The following is a 27,476-nucleotide window of genomic DNA, read 5'->3' as shown; positions in this document are numbered from 1 at the left end:
AACACTGCTTCTCTCCAGCAGCCATGCTGGAAAACTTCATGGGGCGCTGGAGAGAGCACAGAGAGGACTTTGGCTCAGTTGTGGGAAATATTCTTTTCTGAACGTGGTGCATCTTTGGAGCCGGCTATTAAATCTTAAAGATAATAGATTACACTATCATCAAGAAACTATGCATATGCTTAGTCACTTAGTCTTTTCCAACTTTGCAACCCCATGGCCTGTAGCCCACCAGGCTCCTATGTCCATGGGATTTCTCAGGCAAGAATACTGGAATGGGGAGCCCTTCCATTCTCCAGGGGATCTTCCTGACCCAGGGGTCAAGTTGGCGTCTCCTGCATTGCTGGTTGCTATCACACTTAGTACAATTGAATTGTTCCCAACATAGAGGAGCTTTTAAAGTTAAATGACCATAGCCTGATGTTAACCATATAGATTCATCCCATAATTGTGGGAGTTTTCCAAGAATATTTCTTGGAATATAAAATCTCAATATGGCCACTTATCAATGCCTAACATTAAAGCAAAGATTATAAGTCATGCAAAAGAGCAGGAACACATGATAATAAAGGATTTATAGTATATGTATAAAATGTATGACAGTAGCACAAAGGTGAGTATTGAAAACATGGAAGCATACTCCAGAAAGTTCTTACACTGTGTAAAAAGTGGCATAACATTACTCTAGACTAGTCAAAAATGAATAGTATAATATATAAATATTTATGTATAATTGGCTTTCCTGGTGGCTCAGTGGTTAAGAATCTGCCTTCCAATGTAGGAGATGTGGGAGATGCAATCCCTGGGTCAAGAAGATCTCCTGGAGAAAGAAATGCACCCCACTCCAGTATTCTTGTCTGGGAAATCCCACGGACAGAGGAGCCTGGTGGGCTACAGTTCATGGAGTATCTGAAGAGTTGGACATGACTTAGCAACTAAACAAGACAAAAGTTTATATATAATTTTATAGATGATTTTTTATGTATAACCATATATAGATAATAGTATATAAGGATGTAGTGTGCTATAATCCTTAAGCAGTGTCTAAAATAACAAAGAGCTATAGCTGATAAGCCAACAAAGAAGATAAAATCGACACACGAAAATAACCCAAAAAAAGCATAAAAGGAGGAAAGGAGAATAGAGAACAGACGAGAAAAATAGGAAACAAATAGTAAGATGATAGGCTTAAATCAAACCATATAAATAATCACATGAAACATGACCCACAGGATCTAGCACATTGCCCGACACATAGAAAATGAAAAATGAATGTCAGTGCATGGACAGACTTGTGATGAATGTGCACCCACGCAGATAAGGATTGGCTGCTGTGTGCTCTTGCTTTGGGATAATTTTCACTACGAGTCACCTTATATTTTTCAGGAATTGTGGAGCTGGTACGTGTCAGGGACAGTCATCCTTCTTGATATCACAGACTATCCCTTTTCTTAATATCACTGGCCAGTAAGGTTCAGTGTGCTGAACACACAGCACCGGTGGACACAGTAGGCATTAGCATCCTGGAATTAACTGCAGAGGTATCCGCTTCGGGTTACTTGTCAGTTTTGCTGCTGCTGCTGCTGCTAAGTCTCTTCAGTCGTGTCCGACTCTGTGCGACCCCATAGACGGCAGCCCACCAGGCTTCACCGTCCCTGGGATTCTCCAGGCAAGAATACTGGAGTGGGTTGCCATTTCCTTCTCCAGTGCACGAAAGGGAAAAGTGAAAGTGAAGTCGCTCAGTCGTATCCGACTCTTAGCCACCCCATGGACTGTATGTAGCCTACCAGGCTCCTCCGTCCATGGGATTTTCCAGGCAAGAATACTTTACATCCACGCAAATGGTTCCTTTTGTAGCAGCTGATGATTTTGTTTGTAATGTTAACTTCTGAGCATGATAGCTCACTATGGTGATGATTCTGAATGGGATGAGGAGGGCCATATTGGAAAAATCTTTGTGATAGGTATGAGCTGTGTGTAATCTTTGTGATGGGTGTGAGCTGTGTATAATTTTGTGTGTAATTTTGTGTTTCTGAGAATCCTTCTTCATTAACCCTTCCTCAGTCTATGGGGGATCTATAATCTATTAATTTCCAGCAAACACTTTTGTATGTTAACACAAAATAAAATAGAATGGTTTTTATTATCAAAGGACCAAAGAATGATTATGGTATTGTAAAGAAAATTACCAAACACACATTCTCAATTCACTTTACTCTTTCTTAGAAACATAAACTGACACCATAAATCACTTATTTCCACAGTATGATTTCCCTGAAGATCCCACTTATATCGAGGCATTTTAGGGGGAGAAAATATACTAGAAATTGACCCTTTGACGCATTTACGCTGAAAACATTTATAAGATGATTGGATTTCTCATTCAGTGTCTTTTATTCTGTTGCTACCTTACTGGAGTCCAGAAAATTCATTTAAACTTCTCTCATTTAAAGCATGAGTAAATGTTGTTGTTGTTTAAGTACTGCAGTCTCAGCATAGTGGGCAAACCATAGCTCATGCAGCCTGGTACCGGACTGGAAGGATGTAACCAGCGTAAGTGACATCAAGCCCTGGCAACACATGCCCTGGTTGTTTGCTAGTTTGGTTTATCTTTGTCAGTCAAGCAAATAAATTTGTCAAAACTTATACATGTTTATTTATATTCAAACATGTGGAATTTCATAGCACAGCTAATATATCATTCTCAGTTTTATAAAAAGAGATTATTATGTATTTAGCGAACATGAGTTCATGTCAATGATGATTTACACACAAATAAAGAATAAGCCATTCTAGCACAAATGAAGACTTCTCATAGTGTATCTAATACATGTTTACAAGGAGTTGAAGCTGATAATGGGCTAAAAATAGTCAGTTTATGATTTTTGTATCCACAGATTATCCAAAAATGTTATTGGCATTACTTCCTCACTAAATCTAACCTGGTAAAACTCATACTTTCCAAACATCCCATCAATAAAAGACAAGACAATATTATATATTAAAAGTGTTTAATATAATTACCATATAAATCTAATTTTTACTATTTTAATATATTTCATAATATGTGTTTTCTATATCTCCACATTATTGTTTTACATAAAACATTTTTTTTGCCAGCTCCCTTGCTTTCATAGTATTATGGAGGTCATCAAAGCTCATCACTCCCTGGCACCATGTTTTAAGACACAGGTCTGGCCGACCCTGAACAGGCACTTGGCCATTGTTTGCACAGATGGGGTTATATACAACCAGCCAGGAAATGGGGTATTCACTGAGCACCAGGTGCTCGTGATGGAAAAAAAAAAAGTGTTTGCAGCCAAAATATATTGACGGTACTGTCCAACTTGAGGTTACTTACATATATTTTGGTTTGGGAATGTTGTCTCAGTAAGCAGTATAAGCCTGAGTAATTGCTGGATTTCTGAAGAGTCTAGATTTCCATGAGTGGGGTCGGGAAGAAGAATCCACAGCAGCACCAAACTAGTAGGTGCCTCCTATGACTCAGTGTGTTCTGAGTAGACTGGCCCGGCGTATCTGAAAAGTGTGATGGAAATGACAGCCGTCAGTCTTCTGCCCCAGGGCTTTGAGGTGCGCCAGCTAGCTGGCTGATATCGCACTAGCTGCCTGGGAGAAAGACACTACAGTTCATGTCACTGGATCCCCATGAAAAAGGGGCCAGGTACGCTGCACAAATCCCACAAGTGGTAAATTATAGCTGGTTAGGTCGAATGGCTTAAATAAAGCCTCTCACAGTCCAGAATAGTTAGCAGCAGAACCCCAGATGCCTGTTTTTTTATACCTCCTGCTCTAGATAGAAGATTGTAGTACATGCCCCTGAGTAACATAAAATTAATGTTTTCCTAGGCTTCCACTGAAGTATAGAAGTAATTTTTTTTTGCAGAAGTCACCACAATTAATGAGTACATAGATCTGTCTATATAAGGAGAAGAACTTCATCTAATTTAATGTAGCAACAGAGAGAATGGGATATGGCTGTGAAGTTGAATTCGATGTTGTACATGCTGATCACCTAGATCGCAGTTTAGTAGGCATTTCACTGTGTGCATTTGGTGTCATTCATGAACTAAAATTGAAGCCCACACTTTTATACGTACGGAAGTAGACTCGGTTGTCGAGATTTATGGGTCATTTCGGTTGTGAACTACCTGCTGATCGGAGTATAATGTCAGGGGCACATTTTGTGGCTGAGTTGTTTTCAGTGTGACTACCTTTTGAAGCACCATGATTTAGGTGCTTTCTCCATGATCATTATAAACAATTTTTTCCCCAGCAAATTTTATAACCTAACCATAAACATCTCCTCTAGGCTAATGCTTGATATATGAGATCCCAGGCAAAAGATATTCTGGGGGAAGGTTGTTTTATAGACTTATAATTTCCCTTTGAACATACTGTCTAATGCTGACTGGTTTTGTTAACCGTGTTAACACAAAAGCACAGAAATAGTGATATATGTTAATGTAACTTTCTTAAATTTATAACAGATTGAAAGATTTACTAAGGATCTGCTATCACTCATAAAATTATCCAAATATTACTTACTCCAAGTGCATATAAATTCGATTATTAAGAGGAGCTATAAATCAGAAAAGTAATTAAAAAGATATAAAATTCAGTAAGTTTGGAGCTCCATTGGAAATTATAATATTACTTTTGATCAGTCAACAACATTTGGACTTATTGGTCAAAAAGATAGTAAGTGTGGTCTGAAGTCAAGCAGGGTCTCCTGACAAAGCACATGGGAGCCTTTAGTTTGAGTCATATACTGAAGGTCGGGTAAGGGACTGAGACTGGCATTTCCCCTACACTCCAGGAGGTCTTTTCCAGAACACCAGCTGAGCAGGATTCCTCTACCTCTGCAGGGAGGGTTGGGAAGTGCTTTTTGTGTTTCCTCTAAATAGGCCGCGAATGCCTTGTTTCTACCTGATCATATCACCAGCCTGCTTAAAGTCCTTCATAGGCTCTCCATTCCCCTCAGAATGAAGCCATCTATCCCCTAAGGGCACAGCATCCTTTCTGATGTGACCTCTAGCTCCCCAGCCCTCTTGATCTTGGCCACGGTCCCCCTGAATTTCCACCCTTCAACAACCTCCAAAGTCCATCCTCTGGTCTAGTGCCCGTCGGTTTGTCTTTGCTTTGTCGCTGTGATGGTCACTTGTCTTTATTCTGAGTACTTTTTGTAACAAATTCAAATAACAAGAAATGTATAAAGAAAATAAATTAATAGTTTCCTCTGTTTTCCCAATTTCATTACAAGATGATAAATGTGAATTTTTTTTTCTGCATATTGCTCTATACATTTTTCTATGCTCATTAAAAAAAAAAAACACATTTTTATGGGTGTTTTAATTTGCTTTCTTGAAACAGTAATAATACTATATTTATTTCACCATAGCTTTTTTTGCATGATAGCAGTTCCTACAAAGATTTTCAGATCAATATACATATATAGATCAACCACTCATTTTAATAGCTTTATAATATTCTGTAGCATAAATATTGAGCAAATATGCTCTTGATGCTTTCTTTTTTTCTGTCCTATACTCTGTGCTAAAGTAAAATCCCCATAAATGAATTTTTAGACACATTATTTTTGTGAATGACAGTAACTAGATAAAACAATATGTACCTTTAAATTTTTCATCCAAACTGCTATGATGATTTTCCAAAGAGGCTGAGGCATTTCCCTCCCTCTCTCACAGTGTTCTCATTTAACACACGCTCACTAGCATTTGGTCCTGTGCTAGTGAATGAAGGTTAAAGTCAGGTGTGAAAGTGGTTTGTCATGGTTTTTCTTATTCAGCATTTTCTGACCACCAGTAAAAGTAAGCATCTTTTCACGTTATGAGCCTTTTTGCATCTTCTCTTCCTCCTGTGATAACCACTTTGCCTTTCTGTGCTTCTTTCTTGGGGCTGGTTTTGCTCACTGCCTTCTGTGTCATGTTACCAGTCTCCACCCATGGCTCTTCAGGCGCTCTGTCTGCAGATCTAATCACTTAAATCTGTCATCTCCACTGTATAATCCTAAGGGGGTTGATTTAGGTCAACCTGAATAGCCTGGTGGTTTTTCTTACTTTCTTCAATTTAAGTCTGAATTTGGCATTAAAGAGCTCATGATCTGAGCCACAGTTAGCTCCCAGTCTTGTTTGTACTGACTGTATAGAGCTTCTCCATCTTTGGCTACAAAGAACATAATCAATCTGATTTTAGTATTGACCACTGGTGATGTCCATGTGTAGAGTTGTCTCTTAGGTTATTGGAAAAGGATGTTTGCTATGACCAGTGTGTTCTGTTGACAAAAGTCTGTTAGCCTTTTCCCTGTTTGATTTTATACTCCAAGGCCAAACTTGCCTGTTATTCTGAGCGTCTCTTGACTTCCTAATTTTGCATTTCAATCCCCTATGATGAAAATGACATCTATTTTTGGTGTTCGTTCTAGAAGATCCTGTAAGTCTTCATAGAACCGTTCAACTTCTACTTCTTTGGCATCAGTGGTTGGGGCATAGACTTGGATTACTGTGATGTTGAATGGTTTGTCTTTAAAACAAACTGAGATCACTCTGTTGTTTTTGAAATTAACACCCAAGTGCTGATTTCAGACTCTTTTGTTGATCATGAGGGCTACTCCATTTCCTCTAAGGGATTCTTGCCCACAGTGGTAGATACAATGGTCATCTGAATTAAATCCACCTCTTCCGATTTGTTTTATTTCACTAATTTCTAAGATTTTGATGTTTACTCTTGCCATCTCCTGATTAAACACGTCCAATTTACCTTGATTCATGAACCTAATGTCCCAGGTTCCTATGCAATATTGTTCTTCACAGCCTTGGACTTTAGTTTCACCACCAAAATTGTGAATGTAGAGTGGTTCATTTCCAAAACTGAGCACCATTTCCACTTTGGCCCAGCCCCCTATGTTTAGGGTAGTAAAAATCTTGTAATATTAAAAGGATGGATACATGTCATTATGAGTTTAGGCAAACCTGTAGAATGTGCTATACCGAGAGTGAACTGTATTGTGAACTGTGGCCTTTGGGTGGCTTTGCCACATCAGTGAAGGTTCATCAGTGTGACAAATGCACCACTCCTCTGGGGGGGAATCGATAATAGAAAGGCTATGCCGGTGGAGGCTTGGGAATGTAGGAAAAATGTCTGTAAGTTCCATTCAATTTTTCTGTGAACCTAAAACTCTTCTAAAAATTTGTCTTCATGAAAAAAATTCCTCTGTGGAACATTTATTTCCTAGTTTTACTCATCTTAGTTTCCTTGAATGTGTATCAGTTCAGTTCAGTCACTCAGTCGTGTCCGACTCTTTGTGACCCCATGGACTTCAACACGTTCATCACCAACTCCCGGAGTTTACTCAAACTCATGTCCATTGAGTCGGTGACACCACCCAACCATCTCATCCTCTGTCGTCCCCTTCTCTTCCTGCCTTCAATCTTTCCCAGCATCAGGGTCTTTTCTGATGAATCAGTTCTTCACATCAGGTTGCCAAAGTATTGGCGTTTCAGCTTCAGCATGAGTCCTTCCAATGAATATTCAGGACTGATTTCCTTTAGGATGGACTGGTTGGATCTCCTTGCAGTCCAAGGGACTCTCAAGAGTCTTCTCCAACACCACAGTTCAACCTAGACAGCATATTAAAAAGCAGAGACATTTCTTTGCCAACAAGAGTTTGTCTAGTCAAAGCTATGGTTTTTCCAGTAGTCGTGTATGGATGTGAGAGTTGGACTGTGAACAAAGCTGAGTCCCAAAGAATTGATGCTTTTGAATTATGGTGTTCAATGTGTACAGTTCATAGGTAAACTTACAAATTGTGCTTTATTTTGTTCTTCTTCTAATGAGGAAATAAATAAATATATAAAATGCAAGAGACTATTAAAGTACATAAAGCCTTTGCCTTTGCTCAGTTTTGTCTTGAGTGGTGTGTATGGTTGCTCGTGCTGCCTGTGATAAAGAAAGCAGGAATAAAAGAAGTTTTAAATTCTATTTGCCAAGGAAACAAGGGTTTTTGAAGGAAAAGAAAAAAAAGTTTAGATTCCAAGTCTAAAGTCATTTAAAATGTTTTAAAGCTAGGCTTTTTCTTATTGTTCAATATTTCTCTTTGCTTGTAGCCTAAACCAAGTTAATCATTTTGTGAATTATTGCTCCCTGGAAGAATGTTTGTCTTGCACTTTCTGTGTCTAGACTGGACACTTGGAAGTGGCAGAGGCTACATTTCTCCACCTCTGGCTGGAGAGAGGAGTTCATCATTCCTCCCCCACTGGTTCCAGGGACTGGGGCTGTTTTCCTAAGGAGCAGCACAGGAGACTCAACAGCAGGAACCACAGCAGCTCACAAAGCCCAGAGGAAGGCCCAGGCTGCCAGAGATAGAAGAAGGGACCACTTATTCCCAGGAATACAGAAGGGTGTGATCCAGAATTTCCTGTCCATCTCTTTCCGCAGAGCATGTTTCCAGTCCTGAGAGAGTTCTTCCACACTCTTCTTTCTTACTTTTCAAATGGGCTGGGAGAGCTTATGCTTGTGACCACTCTGACACCTGCTGTGTACAAGCTCTGGGCCAGGCGTGCACGTGTGCTTACCCAGTCATGTCCGACTTTGAGACCCCATGGATTGTAGCCCGCCAGGCTCCTCTGTCTATGTAATTCTCCAGATGAGAATACTGGAGTGGGTTACCATTTTCTCTTCCAGGTTATCTTCCAACCCAGGGGACTGAGCCTGCATCTCCTGCATCAACAAGCAGATTTTTTTTTTTTTTTTTAAATCACTGAGCCACCTGGGAAGCCCCCTGGGAAGCCCCCTGGGCCAGACGCCAGCATAAAATGCCCTCGGTTCATTTGCCCTGTGGTGAGTCCACTAGACCAGCAGGTGCCCTCAATCCCACAGAGCAAGGGCTCCGAATGTGCCCAGCACAGAGTATGATAGCAACGGAAGTCACCGTGGGAATAGCTCTCCCCCAGCCCCGGGGAATCAGGAAGGCTTTGAGGGCCAGTGACAAGTGAGGTGAGCCATGAAGGACACTTGGGGATTTGAAACGAGTGGGAGAAGGAAGACAGACCAGGAAGCAGGAAATCCTGTGCTCGAGAGACCAGAACAAGAGAGAGCCCCACCTTTCAGGCAACAAGACAAAGTCCTCCTGGCAGGACTGGGAGGGCAGCGTGAAGGGAAAGCAGGTCAACGGTGAGTGTCAGCCTGAGGCTCCCGTGCTTGATCTGGGGGACATGGAACCCTGAAAGTATGATTAACTCGTTCTTTTACTGGTTGATTGCAGTTAAGTTTTTTGCCCATTTAGAAGCACATCTGAAATAACTGCCAACTTCGAAAGATTGTCTAGGAAATGCTGGGAACACAATTCATCTAGGGATGCTGAGTCACTGCAAATGTTCAAAATGATGACCCCTCTCCTCAGTTTCTTGCAGATGATTACCATCTAACAGATACGTGTTTATGTACCCTCTGTGGAAGGTCAACTCAAGTAATCAAAATTACAAAGGAATCCTTCTGTTGAGAACAAAATATTTTAACATCTCACTGTATTTATCAGAGAACAGAAGCTGGAAAGCTTTGCTTGACCATGAAACTAGCAAATGCTGTGATGCCGTTATGTTGCTTAAGCTGTCACATTATGAGAGCTTATGGAACCTTTAGCTTCTAAAGGAAATAAAGCACAGTTAGAATAATGAATATTGCCTTTTATTGTCTGGCTAGGGTATAAAATTGAAAGCAAAGATATGTTCAACTTTTACACTGGGCAGATGACATCACATGAGTAACTGCTGATCAACTGTGGTTGGAGGAATCTACGTCTCCAAACATTATGATGGAAATACAGGGAAACCTAGGACCACACTGGAGCAACTAACTGGTCAACTGACCATGAGACCTTGGGAAAGAAGAGTAACTGTTATCGTGTGTGTAAATCATTAACCAGATTCTCCTGAAGTGGCTTGTAATTCCTGGGAATAAGTTAAATTTAGATGTCAGGAAAAGCTGTGTTCTCTGGCCATCGGGGCCTCTCACAATATCCTATGGAATAAACACAACTTTGACAGCTGTCCTTAAGTTCCAGAAAGATTGGAGTCAAGGGCCGTTAATAAATGTTAAAAGCAAGACAATTAAGCACATAGTAACAACCAGAGTCAAGCATTTGCTCTCAAAATCCTCCATTGATATGTCATCCAAGGCACAATCAATGGGGTGAAAACTTTCTCCAAGGTAACAATGAAAAAAGAAAATTCTTATTTTCCCATCTGAAAGATAATGTGGAAATCTGTCCTGGAAGTTTATGTGCCCTGCTAAGTTAAAATCAAACACCTGTTTCAAAAAGGTGGTCGTTCAAAATCAGAGATAAGGAAATAGCCGTGGTTTCTATTCGTGGCCGTCACACCTCCTGTGGTTGAAGAATGACAGTGAAGAGTCACCTCAGCAGCACATTCCAGGCTCTCAAAGCACTAGTGTGAGTTTGGTGGGTTTGGACCAATGTTTCCGTGCACAGAGAATCACAGATTTCCCACCAGCCCCCTGCCCAGGCGTCCCAGGCCCCAGCGCGTCTGAGCCGGCTGCCCAACGTCCGCGCGCCTTTACTCCAGAGCTGGCGCATCCACCATCTCCACCTGGCAAGATCTTAGCATTTCAAATCCACTTGAACTGTCCCTTCGAAGCGGAGCCTTCTCGTTCTCCCGTAAGCTGCTCAGCATCCTCTCACCCCTGCTCAGATCAGAGCCCGGGCGTCTGGAAGGTGTTTACCCTGTTGTCATTTGTGCAAATATTTGTTGCTGTGTCTCTTTCTCCTTCAGGTTTATGGACTCTTGCAGGGATTTTGTGTACATGTGTATCCTCAGCCCCTTCCTGAGGGCTGAGCAAGGAGAAAATACACTTGTTTCTGAATGAGTAAACATCGGGGAAGAACCCGTGGAAGCATGGTTATTTCTCGAGGTGGATGTAAATAAGCTAATTAACTGGGCCGCAGGCGTCACTGAGTCCGGGACACGAAGGCTGTCATGGGCTCTGTCTCTCCATCCCTTGTCCCTGTTGCCTTCTGAGCACGGGCTTCATTCTTGGACGGGTTCTCTGGCTGTGGCTGCAGGTGGGGGGATATTGTGTTCTTACTGAGAAGCAAGAGATGCTAGTTCGTCCTGGGCCGGGGAGGAGAAAGGGGAGGACAGTGGCTGAGCGTGCCTGAGCAGCTGCCTGAGCTGGGGATGAGGATTGTTTTTTTCCAGTCTGAACAAAGACATTTACATAAGCTCATGCACTTGATGCATGTCAGTAGTGACCCCAGACCTTCAGGAATCATTTGAGATGTCTTCTTCAACAACTTCCCCCCACTTTTTTTTTCTTAAAATAATAAACAGTCAAGTATGACTGAGTAGTATCACAATTGAATAAACCCTGGTCAAGACACCCTGATGAATCCAGGCATAGAAGGGAAGATAATCATTGTGATATTTGTAGCTTTTGTCTTGAAGTTCAACTTCTTGAAGGTATGTGGCATTAAAATGTTTTAAATTGTTTATGTCTAACGTTAAAGGGAACTGGAAGTACACATGGATTTATTTATGTGTGTATTTCAAATAGACTAAAATGATTCCTTTGCAGTGAACTAAAGTTTCCATTACAGAGATTCACATGAAGGAGTGTCTAGAACACTGTGTGTAGTGTCTAGAACAAGGATCATCCTGCTGAATTAGTAGGAATTTAAGACAATTTTATATTTCAGAATCATAATCACTTTATCTTCTACCCTGGGAAGCCAGAAGTGTTTTAAATTTAGAAAATTTTAGATATCAGAAATATTATGGAATTCATACATTTTAACTCTGAAATGACTGTCTATACCTTGTCATGTTTTCTTTTTTTAAATATTAATTTTGCAGTGAGATGCATGAATAGTCACACTAGATTGGATAAATATAGACTAGAAATAATGTCTTGCCAGTTCATGTCAGGTTTTGCCATAATAGTTTAATGCCAAATTTAAAAAAAAAAAATTAAAATTTGTGTTTTCAGAGCCATTGGGATTTTAGAAATGTCAATTTTATTTTATACATTGGACTAGGTAGCAGACCTGATTGATACTTCTAACTTGGATAATAAAATTTTTTAAATACTTTTGGAGTATAACAATAGCTGTATTGAAATGAAAATAGCAGTGCTCTTGGGCCTGATGCGATGGTGAGATGAGAAAGCTGTGTGCTTGTTGAATTCACATTTTAAAAAAAAAATATTTTTAATTGGAAGAAAATTGCTTTACAATATTGTATTGGTTTCTGCTGCACCACAACGCAAATCAGTCGTAATTTGAGTCAGTTGTAGTGAGATGATCCTAGAGCTTGTTATACAGAATGAAGTAAGAGAAAAGCAAATATAGTATATTAACGCATATATATGGAATCTAGAAAAATGATACTCATGAACCTGTTTCCAGAGAAGGAATGGAGACACTGAATTCACATTTAAGACTTTCTCCTGCTTATTACAGCTTGACACGTTTCATGTATGCCCGTGCACCTATGCCTGCTTGTTTATATGCATATCATCTATTTGCTTTTACCAAAGGACACGCTGCCTTGGAGGAGGCAGAAAGCCTCCATTATGGCTTTGGCAGGCGTTGTGAGTCTCATGGGCCGTGCCTGACCTTCTCAGCAGAGCTCTGACACAGTTTTGCTTTTTGTGGGAGTCTATTGATTTTCTTTCCTCCTGATAAGCTTTACACATCATCTAGAGGTTTTGTTAACACCTTAAATTAAGAGAAAACAAACTTATCATTGAACATGATCCCTCATTAACTTTCAAGATTTTATTTGTTTAATTAGGTGTCACCTATCTTTACAACTGGCGCTGTTAAATTAGTAAAGTCTACAGGTCTTATACACTCTAACGAGTGGCAGAGTTATTTTATATCCAAGCCTGTATAATTACTTCCTGGGTTTATATAATACGCAGCGAGACTAACAGGTCAACGTGAGAACTGAGACTCACTAATAAAGGCGCAGGTGCCCGGGTCCTGACCTGACTCCTCTGCCTTTCTCGTATGGGCCCCCGAGTGTGGCAATTAGGCTGTTGTCTGTCATGTTTTAGCTTAGAGAAAATTAAAGCTATAGTATTAGCATTAGTCATGAGGTTTTTAAATGGATAATGAGACTTAAAACTAGCAGTTGCTTGTTACAAAAGAAACTGAAAATAAACCCAGGAGGAGCTGTTGGAGCCAGCAGGCTGAGAAGAGAGAGATTAGGGATAATATTTGTTTGTTGTTGGCTACAGACAGAACTTCTAGGCCTGTGAGAGACATTTAGGTTAATTCTAAGTGACGCCTTGCCTGTCGTAACTTGGTAACTATAAGGACCTCTTTGATGCAGATGTAAAATTCTAATTACTATTTTTCTCATAAATGAAAATGCCTCTGTGTCCTCAATTCCTCTTCGTGGAAAATTTGGGAGGTCATCTTTTGACAGGTTTATCTGAGCTTGAACGCAGTGAACAGGCAGAGTAATTATTTATGTACCTTTATTTAATACATTTTCCAGAGCCATATCTGAATGTATCATTTTCTTCTTTTCTGGAGGCTACGTCTATTGTCCGCACTAACGAAGAGGCAGTGTTGAGGACTTCTGACTTGGCTGGCTGACTGCCTCCTGACGGTGCACCCGCGGCCGTCGGTGGTGTTCAGGTCCCCCTGCCCTCCCGCTTCTGCTGGCAGGTGGGCTGGCCGGAAGAACCCCAGCTCCCAGACCCCTGTCCTTGCTTCAGGCAGACTTTTCCCCAAGCACAGGCTGCCGGAAGACAGGAGGGTGGGGAGAGGGCAGAGCCGGGAGGTGTCTGGGAGGTGTCTCCCTTCATCTCCGGGAGGCGTTGCTAGCAGGAGCTGCGTCTCAGTCATCCTCCCAGCCCCCACCAGGCAGCCCAGCCACTGTATCTCCCCGCCCGTCCTCCCCCAACCCCCCTCAGCCCGCACTGTGTCCTCCAGCAGATTGGAGCACCTGCCCGAACGCTGCTAATATCAAGGAGCTTTCTACCCTGGTTTAGCTCTTCTAGGGGTTTCCACCATGTTTGCAACTAGACCTCAGCTTTAAATTCTCTCTATTGCAGTACCTGGTGTGGGCCCTGCTTCCCTAACTTGACCCTGACCTGCGCACATGGCCAGTTACTTGTTTAGTACAAAGTGTAGAGCTACTGCAACCTTCTAGTGAAAAGTGGGTGTCCCTTTTATCAAGAGAAAGCTATGTTGCCTTTGGGACATATTAACTAAGAAGGAGTTGGAGACTCACATAGGATTTAACTCTTTGTAAGGATAGCAAAATTTCTTATTTGGAAAACATGTAATTGTTAAGCAATATCTATTAAAATTGTTAACTTTAGGAAGTTCGATAAAAGCTATTTGAAGGTTCATGAGGGAAGAAGCCAGGTCTCAGTGCTGGTTTTTCAGGTTTGTGAAAACTGGATCGTGTTTGAGACAAACAGTGCTTCCAGGTGGTTAGTTGTAAGCCATTTTTATAGAAATTTGGAAGATATTAATTTGTGTTTGGAGTTGAAACTTCCGATTTTATAAGTTTTTATAAATTGAGTTATTGGTTTTAACCTAGTTCAGATTTTGCTGGTTTATTTGTTTCATTTATTTATCATTTTCCTGCTTGTCTGTTAGAGACACTGGTAATGTCTTGAGTCGGGCGGCAAACTGGAATGAGAAGGGAGAGGTAGCTTCTAACAGTTGAATTGAACTGTTCATGAGGTCCTTCCCTTGGTGTATACCACTGCTTTTTGTGGGTCTCACTCAGTCAGAGGGCTTCACCTCTAGGATCTGAAAGGAAAGGATGAGTGTTTACTGATAAAAGGTGAGAACTCAGTGAGAATGGAAGGAAGGGATCATAGCCTCATCCACAGAAAGGGCAGAAAGTTATTTTTCTAAGAACTTAAAGAATATAACTGTTGGATTTTGAATTTTCTGTTTAGTATTATTAAGGTGAAAAGCACCTTAATAATACTTACAGCATTTGACAGGATCACATTATAAATCCTAGCACATTTTTTTAAGGCCTTATTCTGGGACTATTCTTTTCATCCTTTAAATATAGTTTACACTATCTTTAGGGAGAAAAAAAAAAAAAAAAAAAAACCTGGCCAACTACTGTCAGATTTTGGCTACTTCACTAATTAGGGCTTCCCAGAATTGAGTATATGGATCCAAGTGAGCCAGCCAATAGGAGCTACAGCTCCTGGCTAGGTGGAAGAATCCGTTTAATTTAACAGGACTTGCCATGTTGAGCTTTCTTTCCTGTTTTTCTTTTTGTAGCTGGTTTGCCTGTGAGCTGGCATTTGTGAAAGATGGGCCTTTCTTGTTTTTTTTGTAGCTGGTTTCCCTGTGAGCTGGCATCTGTGAGAGATGGGCAGGGCCCTTTGAGATCCTTTATTTACCGAGTTGTCCATGTACTCAGTTGCTAAGTCGTGTCCAACTCTACAGCCCCATGGACTGAAGCCCACCCATCTCCTCTGACGGTGGGATTTCCCAGGCAAGAATATTGGAGTGGGTTGCAATTTCCTCCTCCAGGGGATCTTCCTGACCCAGGGATCTAACCCGCATCTCTTTCATCTCCTGCCTTGGTGGGCCGATTCTTTACCCCCACGCCACTTGGGAAGTCCTACCCACAGTTAAGGATCGTATATTGCCTTCACTAGAATTGACAGATGCCCCCTGCCGCTGCCTTGGCCTAATGAACAAAAATGTTGCCCTGATGCACCCACAGGGGACTGTACCCCAGGCGACATAGAAATGACTTGGCTTGGCAAACCCACACCCACTGGAACTCGAGTACGGCCACCTCAAGCCGCCAGGCCATGGAGCATAACTGCTGTCACCTGGCCCAGAATGAGCTGTTTTCTGGTCCCCATGGGGCTCAGATGGTGACCAGATCCCACAGTGGTGTCAATGTTCTGACCACACTACGAGGACTCTGGCTAGGATGCTTTTCTGACTTTGGCATCCTTGATATTTTAATTTGAACAATCAAGCGAAAAGAAAAATCCCAGAAAAGCAGAATTACTCCAAAAGAATCACGCAGCCCTCATGTGAGATGACAGCTCTACCTAAGCAAGCTGAAATACTCACGTAGAACTTTTCAACAAGGTTCTTACTTCTGTTTTGTTTTGCTTTTTTCCTTGTGTGTGTTGAATACAGACTGAAAATATCAGAAGGATATTGAAAATTCTAATCCATTGATGGTGTAGGACGGGAAATGACCAGACAGTTCTGCTGATTAGTCTGTGGGAAAGGGGTTATTACTATTGGAAGACACTTCTCCAGGGTCGCTCAAGTTTCTGCACGTCTTGTGAGGGAACACTAACTACCTTTTTTTTTAGACTATCTTTTCAAGAAAATTGTATAGCAAATGACCTGGAAAATGGTAGTCTAGTCTCTCTCTCTAAAGTAAAATCTGGACCTGCTTGCTGTTCAGTATGATAAAGATAGTGTCTCCCTTCAGAACAAAGGAAATGTTGGCTTACAGACCCTTCTAAAAGATCTACGTGTCCTAAGCTCAGGTTCCCCAGCTGTGTTGCAGAAATCCAGTACGCGTAGCATGTAGCTTGGCCTGGACAGTTCATCTCCTGGGAGCTGGGACGCAGAGGAACTGACAGAATCATGACGCCCATACTTCATTCTGCCGGGGCCCTGACCCAGGAGTCTTGCATCTCCTGGCTGCATCCATGAGACGGTGGCAGGCTAACCTGTTAGGTTGCAAGCTGGGTGAAATCTTGACCCCTCCACCAGTTTAGCTACTCTGGCACTGGAGAAGAACCCACTTACATAAAAACTGGTGGAGAAGGTACGAAATTCACTGATACATATTTAATATACACAGTTTTTAATCTGTATTTTAATTCTGTCATGCTATATGAATTTCTGGTATTTTCTAAATATTTGTTACTTATTAAACCGTTGATTATAAAATTCCTCCCTCCAGTAAAAAGGATTTTGACTTTCATCTGGCGGAGTTTCATCTAGTGTTAGAGCAGTTTGTGATTTGTTAGCTGAATGTCTACCAGTAGCTTTCTGCAATCTAAGAAAAAATATAAATACTATCTATTTATCTGTATGTGAAATATTTCCTCAATAGGCCAGCCAACTCAGCTATTCTGGAGGTATTACTTTTCATTGTGAGTGAGGATTTTTTTCAGGTCTGCAAAAGCACTCTGTGTATTTCACAAGGATCAGTCATGTCCTCCAGACGTCTTGTTTTGATAGTCAAGTTTGGCCTTAACTCTCTTACATAATACCCTTGAACTGACCTTTGAAGGATTCATATCATTTCAAAAAAAAATGGAGTGAAAAGGATGGCCTTCCATGTTAAGAGAGAAAGCAAAAGCAATCAGTATGATTTCCATGCTGCTTTGGGCAAGCCATGCAGGACCCTGCAGACACACCTGAACGGGCTCCCACCAGCCGCTCATCCCATCCATCACAGTGGGACTGTTGGCACAGTTTCATCCCTGGGGCTGAGGACTGCAGGCCAGTGGGTCAGCTCCTCTGTCACTTGCCCCAGGTAGGGGGTTCTGGCTAGCTTATACCACCTGGAATTGATAAGACACTTTTTACCTGGGACACACCATTATTTTCAGATGTGCTCAGTGAGCTGGTTACAGCCCTTATTTTCGAAAGAATAAATAGTTTACTTCCTTTGCCTCTAATGTTGCTCTAACTGAGTGGTTCTCATAAAAGTGTGGTCACTGGAGCAGTAGTGACAACATCACCTGGCAGCTCGCTGGGATCCAGATCCTAAGCCCAGTGTCAGAATAGCTGGGGTGGGTCCCTGCAAAGGCTAGTTTGACAAGCCTTCCAGATGATTCTGATGTATGTGGGACTGAGACCCACAGGTGTGGCTCACTGTGTCTGTGGTTAGAGGAGGAGGAGGTCAGTTTGGTTTGTTGTTGTTTAGCTGCGAAGTCGTGTTCTACTGTTTGTGACCCCATGCACTGTAGCCTGCCAGTCTCCTCTGTCCATTGGATTCTCCAGGCAAGAATACTGGAGTGGGTTGCCGTTTCCTTCTCCAGGGAATTTTCCTGACCCAGGAATCGAACCCGCATCTCCTGCATTGCAGGTGGATTCTTTACCACTGAGCCACCAGGGGAGCCCTTAGTTTGGTTACAAGTAGGGAAAAGACAGTTTAAGAGTGATGATGTCAAATGTATAAAGAAACATTGGTGGCATTCATTAAATAAATCTATTGATTTTTTTTTAAGAAAATATATCTAATTGCTTGTCCTTTGTCATCCACTGTTAGGATACAAATGTATATAAGACATCCCACAAATGTTTCAAGATCTGCTACAGATGTGGATAATCTATGCATGCATGTTAAGTCCCTTCAGCTGTGTTTGACTCTTTGTGACCCTATAGACCATAGCCCATGCTCCTCTGTCCATAAGGCTCTCCAGGCAAGAATACTGGAGTGGGATCCTCCTCCAGGGGATCTTCCTGACCCAGGGACTGAACCTGGGTTTCTTATATCTCCTGCATTGGCAAATGGTATTTGTGTGTGTGTGTGTGTGTGTGTGTGTGTATTTTTAACCACTAGTGCCATTTGGGAAGCTCAAGGTGAAAGTGTCAGTCTATGCCTGTGGGCAGAATTCAGTCTGATACATATTTTTGTAAATAAAGTTTTATTAAGATACAGATACATCCATTCATTTGCATATGGTCCATGGCTGCTTTTAGACAATAATTTGGAGTTGAGCAGTGCAACAAAGACCATATGGCCTGCAAAGCTGAACACCTTTAATATATGGTGCTTTAATAAAGTTTGCTGACACCGGGTCTAATGTTTAAAGGAAAATGCTTTCTATATACAAGTAGTGATACACAAGTGGGATTGAGGATTAAGCGTACATCCAAGAGTTCTTCTGTCACCCTCTGCTACATTTGTATGAAATTTTTGTAGTGGCAGAAAATTTAGCTCCATGGTATTATTACCATGGAAGGTGTGTGTACTGTTTGACAAGAAGCACAGTATTTACAGGCCCAACACCTCGGTGTGTGGGGTACTGGGAAAGAGGGGCTGTGCAAACAAATAGAAAAACAGTAGGAAAAATAAGACAAGTGAAAAAGAATGTGACCTGGGAATTCCTTGGTACTCCAGTGGTCAAGACTCTGCATGCTCACTGTCGATGGCTGGATTCAGTCTCTGGTCTGGTCGGGGACTAAGACCCAGTGAGCTTTTGTTGTTCAGTTGCCCAGTTTTGTTTGACTCTCTGCAACCCCATGGACTGCGGCACACCAGGCACCCCTTTCCCTCACCATCTCCCAGAGTTTGCCTAAGTTCTAGTCCAGTGCATCAGTGATGCCATCCAACCATCCCACCCTCTGACGCCCTCTTCTCCTTCTGCACTCAGACTCTCCCAGCATCAGGGCACATGCAGCCAAAAAAAAAAACAAGGATGGGCTTACATGAGCAGCTGAGATCAAGGAGTATGTGGCAGGACAGGGCTGAGAAATGAACTAAGATGAAAGAGGCTGGGTTTAGAACATTCCTAGCTACCTGACAAAGGGAGTGGGCAGGTGAGACTCTCAGGGAATTCTGGGATGCTGAAGTGTGCAAAACAAGGGGCAGACTGTAAGTCAGGCTGGGGAGAGGTACACTCCGCCCCTCCCTAAGTCTACAGTTCAGTGGCTCAGTCGTGTCCAGTTCTTTGCGACCCCATGGACTGCAGCGTGCCAGGCTTCCCTGTCCATCACCAACTCCGGGAGCTTGCTCAGGCTCATATCGGTGATGCCATCCAACCGTCTCATCCTCTGTCTACAATACATGCATGCTTATCAATAGTTGGAGTCCCTGTATTTCTTACCCGGCACTATATTCTTGCTCCTCACTGACCAACTGTGAGGTGACCCTGTAGAAAAGCACTGGATTTCCCTTTAGGAAACCGAGGTTGCTTCCTGCTTTCACCTCTGACTGTTTGACTTTGGACCCATCATTTCATGGCTCAGGGTCTCCTCTTCCTCATTGTCGAGATGCTGTTTCAAGCTTCCTCCTACATCTACACTGTGTTATTCTCCCAGACTCATTCATCACCCAGAGGTGAGCAGGGGGCCCAGATGCTCCCACAAAAAACAGAGAGACTAGCAGACACTTGGAACCTTCTTGAAAAGGGGACTTGTTGAATAGTTTGCCACAAGGGCATTGGTTTCCCTCAAAAGAGTGGATGTTGTCTTATTTCAGACTCATCTATAATCTGATGATACGCTTCTTCTCCTGAAGAAATTCTTTACTGTGAACATGTTTAGGGGGGACATGGCCAGCCAGATTCCATGTCTGTGATCATATTTCTCATTCTTTCAGGAATTTTTCTTTAAATGTGGAGCACACGCGACCTCTGACAAGGAAACATCAGTAGCTTTGAACCTGATCACAACGAATAGTCGCGACATCACCTGCATAACGTGTACGGACATCAGGTAAGGGATCTGAAAACACTGATCAGAAGAGATCTGCTCCATTGTATCACCTTTGCTCTTTTGCCAAAAATCAGCTGACTGTATTTACAGGGTCTATTTCTGGGCTTTCTCTTCTGTTCTACTGATATCTATGGTTGTTCTTTCACCAGCACTTAAATGACTTAATTAATGTAGCTTCACAGTAAGTTGAAGTCAGGTAATGTCAGTCCCCCAGCTTTGTTTTTTCATTCAATACTGTTTTGACTATTTTTGGTCATTTCATCTCCATCTAAACTTTCAAATCAGTTTGTTGATGTCCATAAAAGAATGTTGGGACTTTGACTGAGATTGCATTGCATGCATGCATCGGTTTGAAAAGAACCCACATCTTGATAATACTGAATTTTTATATCCACAAACATGGAATACCTCCATTTATTTAGTTCCTCTTTGGTTTCATTTATCAGAGTTTTATAGTTTTCCTCATGTAAGTCTTATTTTATGTTTTGTTAGCTTTGTGCCTGAGTACTTCAGTTTTCAAGTGCTAATGTAAATGGCATTGTGTTTTTATTTCAGGTTGTACATATTCATTATTGCTATGTAGGATGAAAATTGACTTTTGCATGTTAACCTTGAACCTTGCAACCTTGCTATAAGTGCTTATTATGTCTAGGGATTTTTTGGTTGATTCTCTTGGATTTTCTGCATAGATTATCATGTCATTTCTAGGTTTTTTTTTGGTTGATTCTCTTGGATTTTCTGCATAGATTATCATGTCATTTCTAGGTTTTTTTGGTTGATTCTCTTGTATTTTCTGCATAGATTATCATGTCATTTGTGAACAAAGACAGTTTTATGTCTTCTTTCCCAATATGTTTATTTTATTTCCTTGCCTTGTTGCCCTATTTAGCTGGTACCCGCAGTACGATATTGAAAGGAATAGTAAGAGAGCACATCCTTGTCTTGTACATGATGTTAGTGGGAAAGTTCAAGTTTCTTGCCATTAGGTATGACATCAGTAACAGATATTTTGTTGATAGAGTTTTTCAAGTTGAGGATGTCCTCTTCTGATCCTCGTTTACTGACAGTTTTTATCACGAATGTGTTTGAGACTTTGTCAGATTTTTTTTTTTGCATCTATTGATATCATCATGTGATTTCTCTTTTTTAGTCTGTTGATGTAATGGATTACATTAATTCATTTTTCAGTGTTGAATCTGCCTTGTAAACCTAGGATAAATCCCACTTGGTCATTGTGTATGATACTTTTTTATACATTTTTGGATTTGATTTGCTATATTTTGTCGAGGATTTTTGCTTTTGTGTTCATGAGAGCTATTGATCTGTAGTTTTCTCAAATTGTCTTTGTCTGGTTTTGGTATTAAGGTAATGCTGGCCTGCTAGAATGAATTAGGATGCATCGATCCTGCTTCTATCCTCTGAAATAGATTATAGAGAATTGGTAGCAAAATAATAATTTTATTTATTTTTGTGCTTATAAACATGTAACTTTGTATAAAAAGAGATTGACATCTTTCATCTACCTTCTTAATGATAATCCCCATTTTAAAAAAATTCTTTACAAGTGTATGATAACTTATATTCAAGAAGCTCCAATGTCACTAAGCTAACTTTTGACCTTAGCAAAATAACAATCTGTAAAGCCTTCAGTTTTCTTATAAAATCCAGGAATCAAAGTAGGTAATGTATAAGGCTCTGACTGGTTCTGAAGAACTGTGAAAGGTAGAAATAATCCTTGTTCACAGCTTATAAATTGATAGTATTATTTGAAAAAGTGCTTGTTTGTGGTCGTGTCTTTGGCCAGATGCAGAAATAAAAAATGAGGTTTTCAATGATACTGCTTTCCAGATGACACATATGTGGCTGTGATATGTAGAAAAATGTATAAGGTAAATGTGCTGTTCATTTCCAGATGTTAGGCTTAAGTTTTAATTCAGGTACATGATATGTGTCTTTTGAGTTTATAAAATATAAATTTTTTATAAATATTTTATAATGTAAAATATTTTCCTCTCTCTTAAAGAACAGAGTGAACTATTCAGAGGTTAAAACATCCTGAGGTTTCATGTGAACCAGCAGGGTCCCATATGCTGTCCAGTGTCCTGATCTTCCTCCACTCAAGGCTATCAGTTTTATCAGTCTGAGGTTTAGGAGTTAAACGTAGTGAATTGAACAAAAGGCAAAGACTTGAGCCAAGAACAAATTACAGCACTTGAAGGTAGAACAGCTATACTGTTAAGTATCCCCTATAGCGATTACATCAAAAAGGTTCAGCACATTTCCGGATGCCTCAACTGGTCTCAGAAATAACAATATTCAGCCAAATAAAAATGACACTGACAACGCCAAAGTGAGACGGTTATTCCTTCTCCAACCGGTAGGTGTATCTTGGTGCTGCAGGAAGGGGGACCCCTTCCAGGGCCCGAAACTGGGCTCTTGTCTAACACTCGGAAATTAATTGTCCAAGGAGTCACATGTGCTGACAAAGCAAGAGATTTTATTTGGGAAAGGGCGCCTGGGAGGAGAGCAGGAGGGTAAGGGAACCCAGGAGAACAGCTCTGCTACGTGGCTCACAGTCTCAGGTTTCATGGTGATGGGATTAGTTTACGGGTTGTCCTTAGCCGATCATTCTGACTCAGAGTCCTTCCTGGTGGTGCAGGCCTTGTTCAGCCAAGATGGATGCCACAGAGAAGGATTCTGGGAGGTGGGCAGACATGTGGTGTCTCCTTCTGACCTTTCCCGAACTCTCCCGGTTGTGGAGGCTTATTAGTTCCATGTTCCTTACCTTCCGTCCTAAAACAACTCATGCAAATGGTTACTATAGGCCTGGCGAGGGTGGGCGGTTTCCCCTAACATTGGGGCTTACTGTGATATCAGGGACTCCCAGAGTAATGCAGTATTTCTATACCTTGAATCTTACATTATAAAATGAGTCTTCTTAAATTTTAAAAATATAAAATTTGAAAACATACAAAATAGAAAAAATTATTACCATGTTATCTTTTGGCAAAAAGAAAAAAAAAAATTCACCTCCCTGTTTCCCTTTCTTTGCTTCTTCTAAGGCCGCATGCTGCATTCCTGTACTTCTTTTCACCTTTATTCATTAGTCCTTAGTTTGCAAAGCTGAAGACAAATCAAAAAAGAACCATGTTTACAGTCAAAATTTAACCTTCCACAAACATGTTCTAAAGTCCACTTCCCAGTACAACATTAAATCTAAGAAGCACTGCTACCTTGTAATTTTCCTCAACTCTTCCCATAAAGATTTATGTTTTTGATGCCATTGTTGTTTGATATAATTTTTTTGTTTTTTTTACAGTTTTCTTTCTTTCAAATTTGTCTAATGGTTCATGTAGCCTATTGAAGCAATACCTTGGATTGCACACTTAAAAGGTTTACTTGGGCTTGGAGATCAATAAAAGTTTATCTGAAAGTCCATTTATACTTGCTCTTGGTGTTTCTAGGGGAGAGTGATTTGACTGTCATTTGACAATATTTTGTATGAATTCATTGATTCATTTAACAGAGATGAGAAATGGGTATCATGGTTATGGTCCCTTTGAATGCATATCTTGTCTAATCTCTTTTGTCAATTTACATTTTAATTTTGGTTACCCTTGGTATTTCTTATACGATATGGAATTAATGTAGAAGTTCCTTTTATGTTGCTTAATGGCTGTGGACTAAGTATTAGTTGCTCAGTCATGTCTGACTCTGCAAACCCATGGACTGCAGCCCACCAGGCTCATCTGTCCATGGGGATTCTCCAGGCAAGAGTCCTGGAGTGGGTTGCCATGCCCTCCTCCACGGGATCTTCCCAACCCAGGGATCGAACCCAGACCTCCCACATTGCAGGCAGATTCTTTACCATCTGAGGCACCAAGGACTATATTCTATCAATTTAACTCTTTCTTGACTTTTTGGTGTCAGACAAGAACTTACAATTTTGTCCAGTCATCAGTCTCTGAAGAGCATTATGAGAGACTACAGACTAAAATCATGTGGAATTTTACTAAAATCTTTGACATGGTCTTTTTCAGTAAGTGGTTTTTGTCTCTGTAATGGAAAAATCCTTGAGATTATGTGTGTGTGGTGTGTGTATGTGAGAGATAACAGCAGTGATCTTCTCTGAGCTTGCAGACCTATGTGTTTCTCCTATTTGACCCAAATAGTATATATACTCATATGTAATGTAACATGCCAGGAACAAAAATTCTTTCCTTTACGTGTGGGAGTATCTTGGAGTGTTTATTTTACATAGAATTCTAGAGAAATGTAAGTCAGAATACCAAATTGATATTACAATAAGCAGGAGCACATTATTCAGTACAATGGAATATCTTAGAAATTTTTAAGATGAAAGAGAAAACTTCAAAGGTGTGTCTTGAGCTCAAAACGGGGTTACCTCACACTGTGCCCAGACCCCATGGGAGTAAGATCTTTCTACATTAGGGCTGAGTGACTCTTGGCTGAAAAAGTGTGCACACCTCAGTCTGATCCAGTCTTGCTACTGCTACTAAGTCGCGTCAGTCGTGTCCGACTCTGTGCGACCCCATAGATGGCAGCCCACCAGGCTCCCCTGTCCCTGGGATTTTCCAGGCAAGAGTACTGGAGTGGGTTGCCATTGCCTTCTCCGGGTCCAGTCTTGAGGGAGAATAAATCTTTCTACTATGCATCCTTTCAGAAAGGAGACTCCTTCATGTGGGTATAACCTTCCATAAAGGTAATTTCATTGCCTCCTTTGAAATTCAAACATGGTGCTTAATGAACTGTAACTCTTTACTTAAATTAATTTCAAATTATTTGAATGTCTATCTTTCTTACATATGAAGAAGTTGAGGCTAAGACATTTTAAAAATTGCATCCAATCTTACCACGAGAAACTGGCTGTACTTGGCCTACCCACCAAGATCTGTGCGGTCTATATGTTTTCCTGTCATCACACCTTACCTTCTTCATGTATGCAATTTTCACTGGACGGTAAAAGGCGAGCTACCTAGTGAAGATGGAAAGTAGGCTTGCATGTGAAAAGGAAGCTACTAGCAATAAAGTGAGATCCAAAGACAGTTTAAAAACCAACTCTTTAAAGAGTTGAAGAAAACAACTGTGTATCTGTCTGTCTGCTCCAAGTTGTAGGCTGCTTGAAGGATCAGTCCAAGCTTGACTGATGTGCAGATGTGACCAAAGCCACAATGTCCTGCATAAGTCTTTGCGTTCAATAGGTTTACATAAATATTTGCTGTCTGAATTAAAGTAAATCCGTTTTATGCAGTGCAACAAACAGAAAACAAGTTCTTTTTATATGGAACACTCTACTTTTAAAAATCCCTTCTACATCTAATGGGATTTTCCAAAACTAAGTTAGATAAAATAAGTTAATCAAAAATCAATAGAGAGTTTTAAGGCACTATTAGATATAAGGGAGAAAGTCAAATTTCAAAGTCCTACTCATAGGAGATAGATTACTCAGCCATACTGTTTGGGGTCAGTTACTTATAAAAACAGAAGAAGTATTTTATCAACACTGAGGCTTTGAAATGTGAGTCATGTCAGTTTTAATGTCAGTCAGTGACCTTCGTTTCTCCCGCAGTGAACCCTGTAGATTTCAGATCCAAGCGGCTGCATCAGCGGGGTTTCCTGGAAACATTACAGGTGCTTGGGCATGAAATTCATAAGCCTCACCTTTTCACTTAACTGTCACTGCGGGCGCACAGCAGCCCCCACTGGCGCTAGTAGGACAATATTGCAAATCCTCCTGGACCAATTTTGTACCCGTTAAGGTCAACCTTGTATGTTGTAACCGTCTGGATTTTAAGCAGTTCATTTTCTGATGGTGGATGTTAAGAAGCAGCCGTATTCCTGCAGCGTCCAAGTGCCCTCTCACTAGGACTTTGGTAACAGCCGAGCATTATTTTTAAGGTCCAACTTTCTTAGAAATAAATGCCCATAGAGTCTTTGCAGAGCTAATTTTGCTTAGAAAAATATTGTGGCTTGTGCATTTGTTTTTAATTGCAACTTTATCCTCATAATTAGCAATTGATTATAAACTCGGTGAGGAAAAGAAATTATGTCTATTGCAAATAGCATCTATATTCTGGGATATTTTTTAGTGGTAAACAGTGATACAATCTACCTCACTCTCTACAAACATGTTTCCCATGATGTTTAGAATTAGTATTTTCAGTATTCCCCTGCAGAAGTAAATGGCAACCCACTCTAGTATTCTTGGAGAAATCACATGGTCAGAGGAGCCTGGCAGTCTACAGTCCATGGGGTCGCAAAGAGTTGGACATGGCTTAGCGACTAAACAATAATAATTTGCAGATTTGTCCTTGGTGGCTTCACAGGTTGTACTTGCAGCCAACTAAGCAAGAGTCTCAATAACCTTGAGTTCAGACAAGTTATTTAGTGAAATAAGTCATGATGTGTTGATTCTGTCTCTTGTTAATGTGATCAATTCTACAACAAAGAAAACATGGCCTTCAATCCTCTATCTCAGGTGCACTGGGAATGGGATTTCAGGGGTTTTTAGGTCTACCTGTGGATTTTCGTAACACTGAGGGCTTCTTCACATGCGGTCCTGATAGTGCTGGCACCATCACACCCACCCATCGATGTGCCGAAGTGTGCACACAGATGCCAGCATCCTGTAATATCAATATCACTGGCAAAGCAGTTTTATTCTGGCATCTAGAATCTTTAGCACCTCCTCTCTTAAAGAGAGAACTTAAAAACCCATCAAGCTGTTCAGTCCACAGATATTCATTGAGCCCGTCTGTGACTCAGGGAACTGCTTCAGGCTCAGATAAGCATGTTTTTAAAGGGGGAAGGGAGAGCAGATGCCAGTGGCACAGGCTTGCAGTTGAAAGGTGTGGTGGAGATGGGTGCCTCAAGGCAAGGCGGAACTTGACAATGCAGCTTTAATGCATCCTTAGTGTCAATACAGTGAAACAGGGACCCGACCTTATTTCTTTAGACCAAGATTTCCTACTGACTTTTTCACTTG

General features: G+C 41.0%; 1 protein-coding gene across 6 annotated transcripts in view; it reads left to right on the top strand.

Annotated features, from left to right (window-relative positions):
• Positions 1-27,476, top strand: part of PRKN (parkin RBR E3 ubiquitin protein ligase) — a 1,216,903-nt gene that overhangs the window by 608,734 nt on the left and 580,693 nt on the right. For all 6 annotated transcript variants that reach the window (XM_081524442.1, XM_081524441.1, XM_081524444.1 and 3 more), the window contains exon 7: positions 20,355-20,470. In XM_081524442.1, the coding sequence (XP_081380568.1) occupies positions 20,355-20,470 (116 nt within the window). The remainder of the gene's footprint in view (positions 1-20,354; positions 20,471-27,476) is intronic.

Source organism: Giraffa tippelskirchi, chromosome 9 (assembly GCF_054371585.1).
Source record: "Giraffa tippelskirchi isolate mGirTip1 chromosome 9, T2T-mGirTip1v1.2.pri, whole genome shotgun sequence".
NCBI classification, from domain to species: domain Eukaryota; kingdom Metazoa; phylum Chordata; class Mammalia; order Artiodactyla; family Giraffidae; genus Giraffa; species Giraffa tippelskirchi.
The sequence above is the reverse complement of the archived record's forward strand: the minus strand, read 5'-3'. Positions and strand labels throughout refer to the sequence as shown.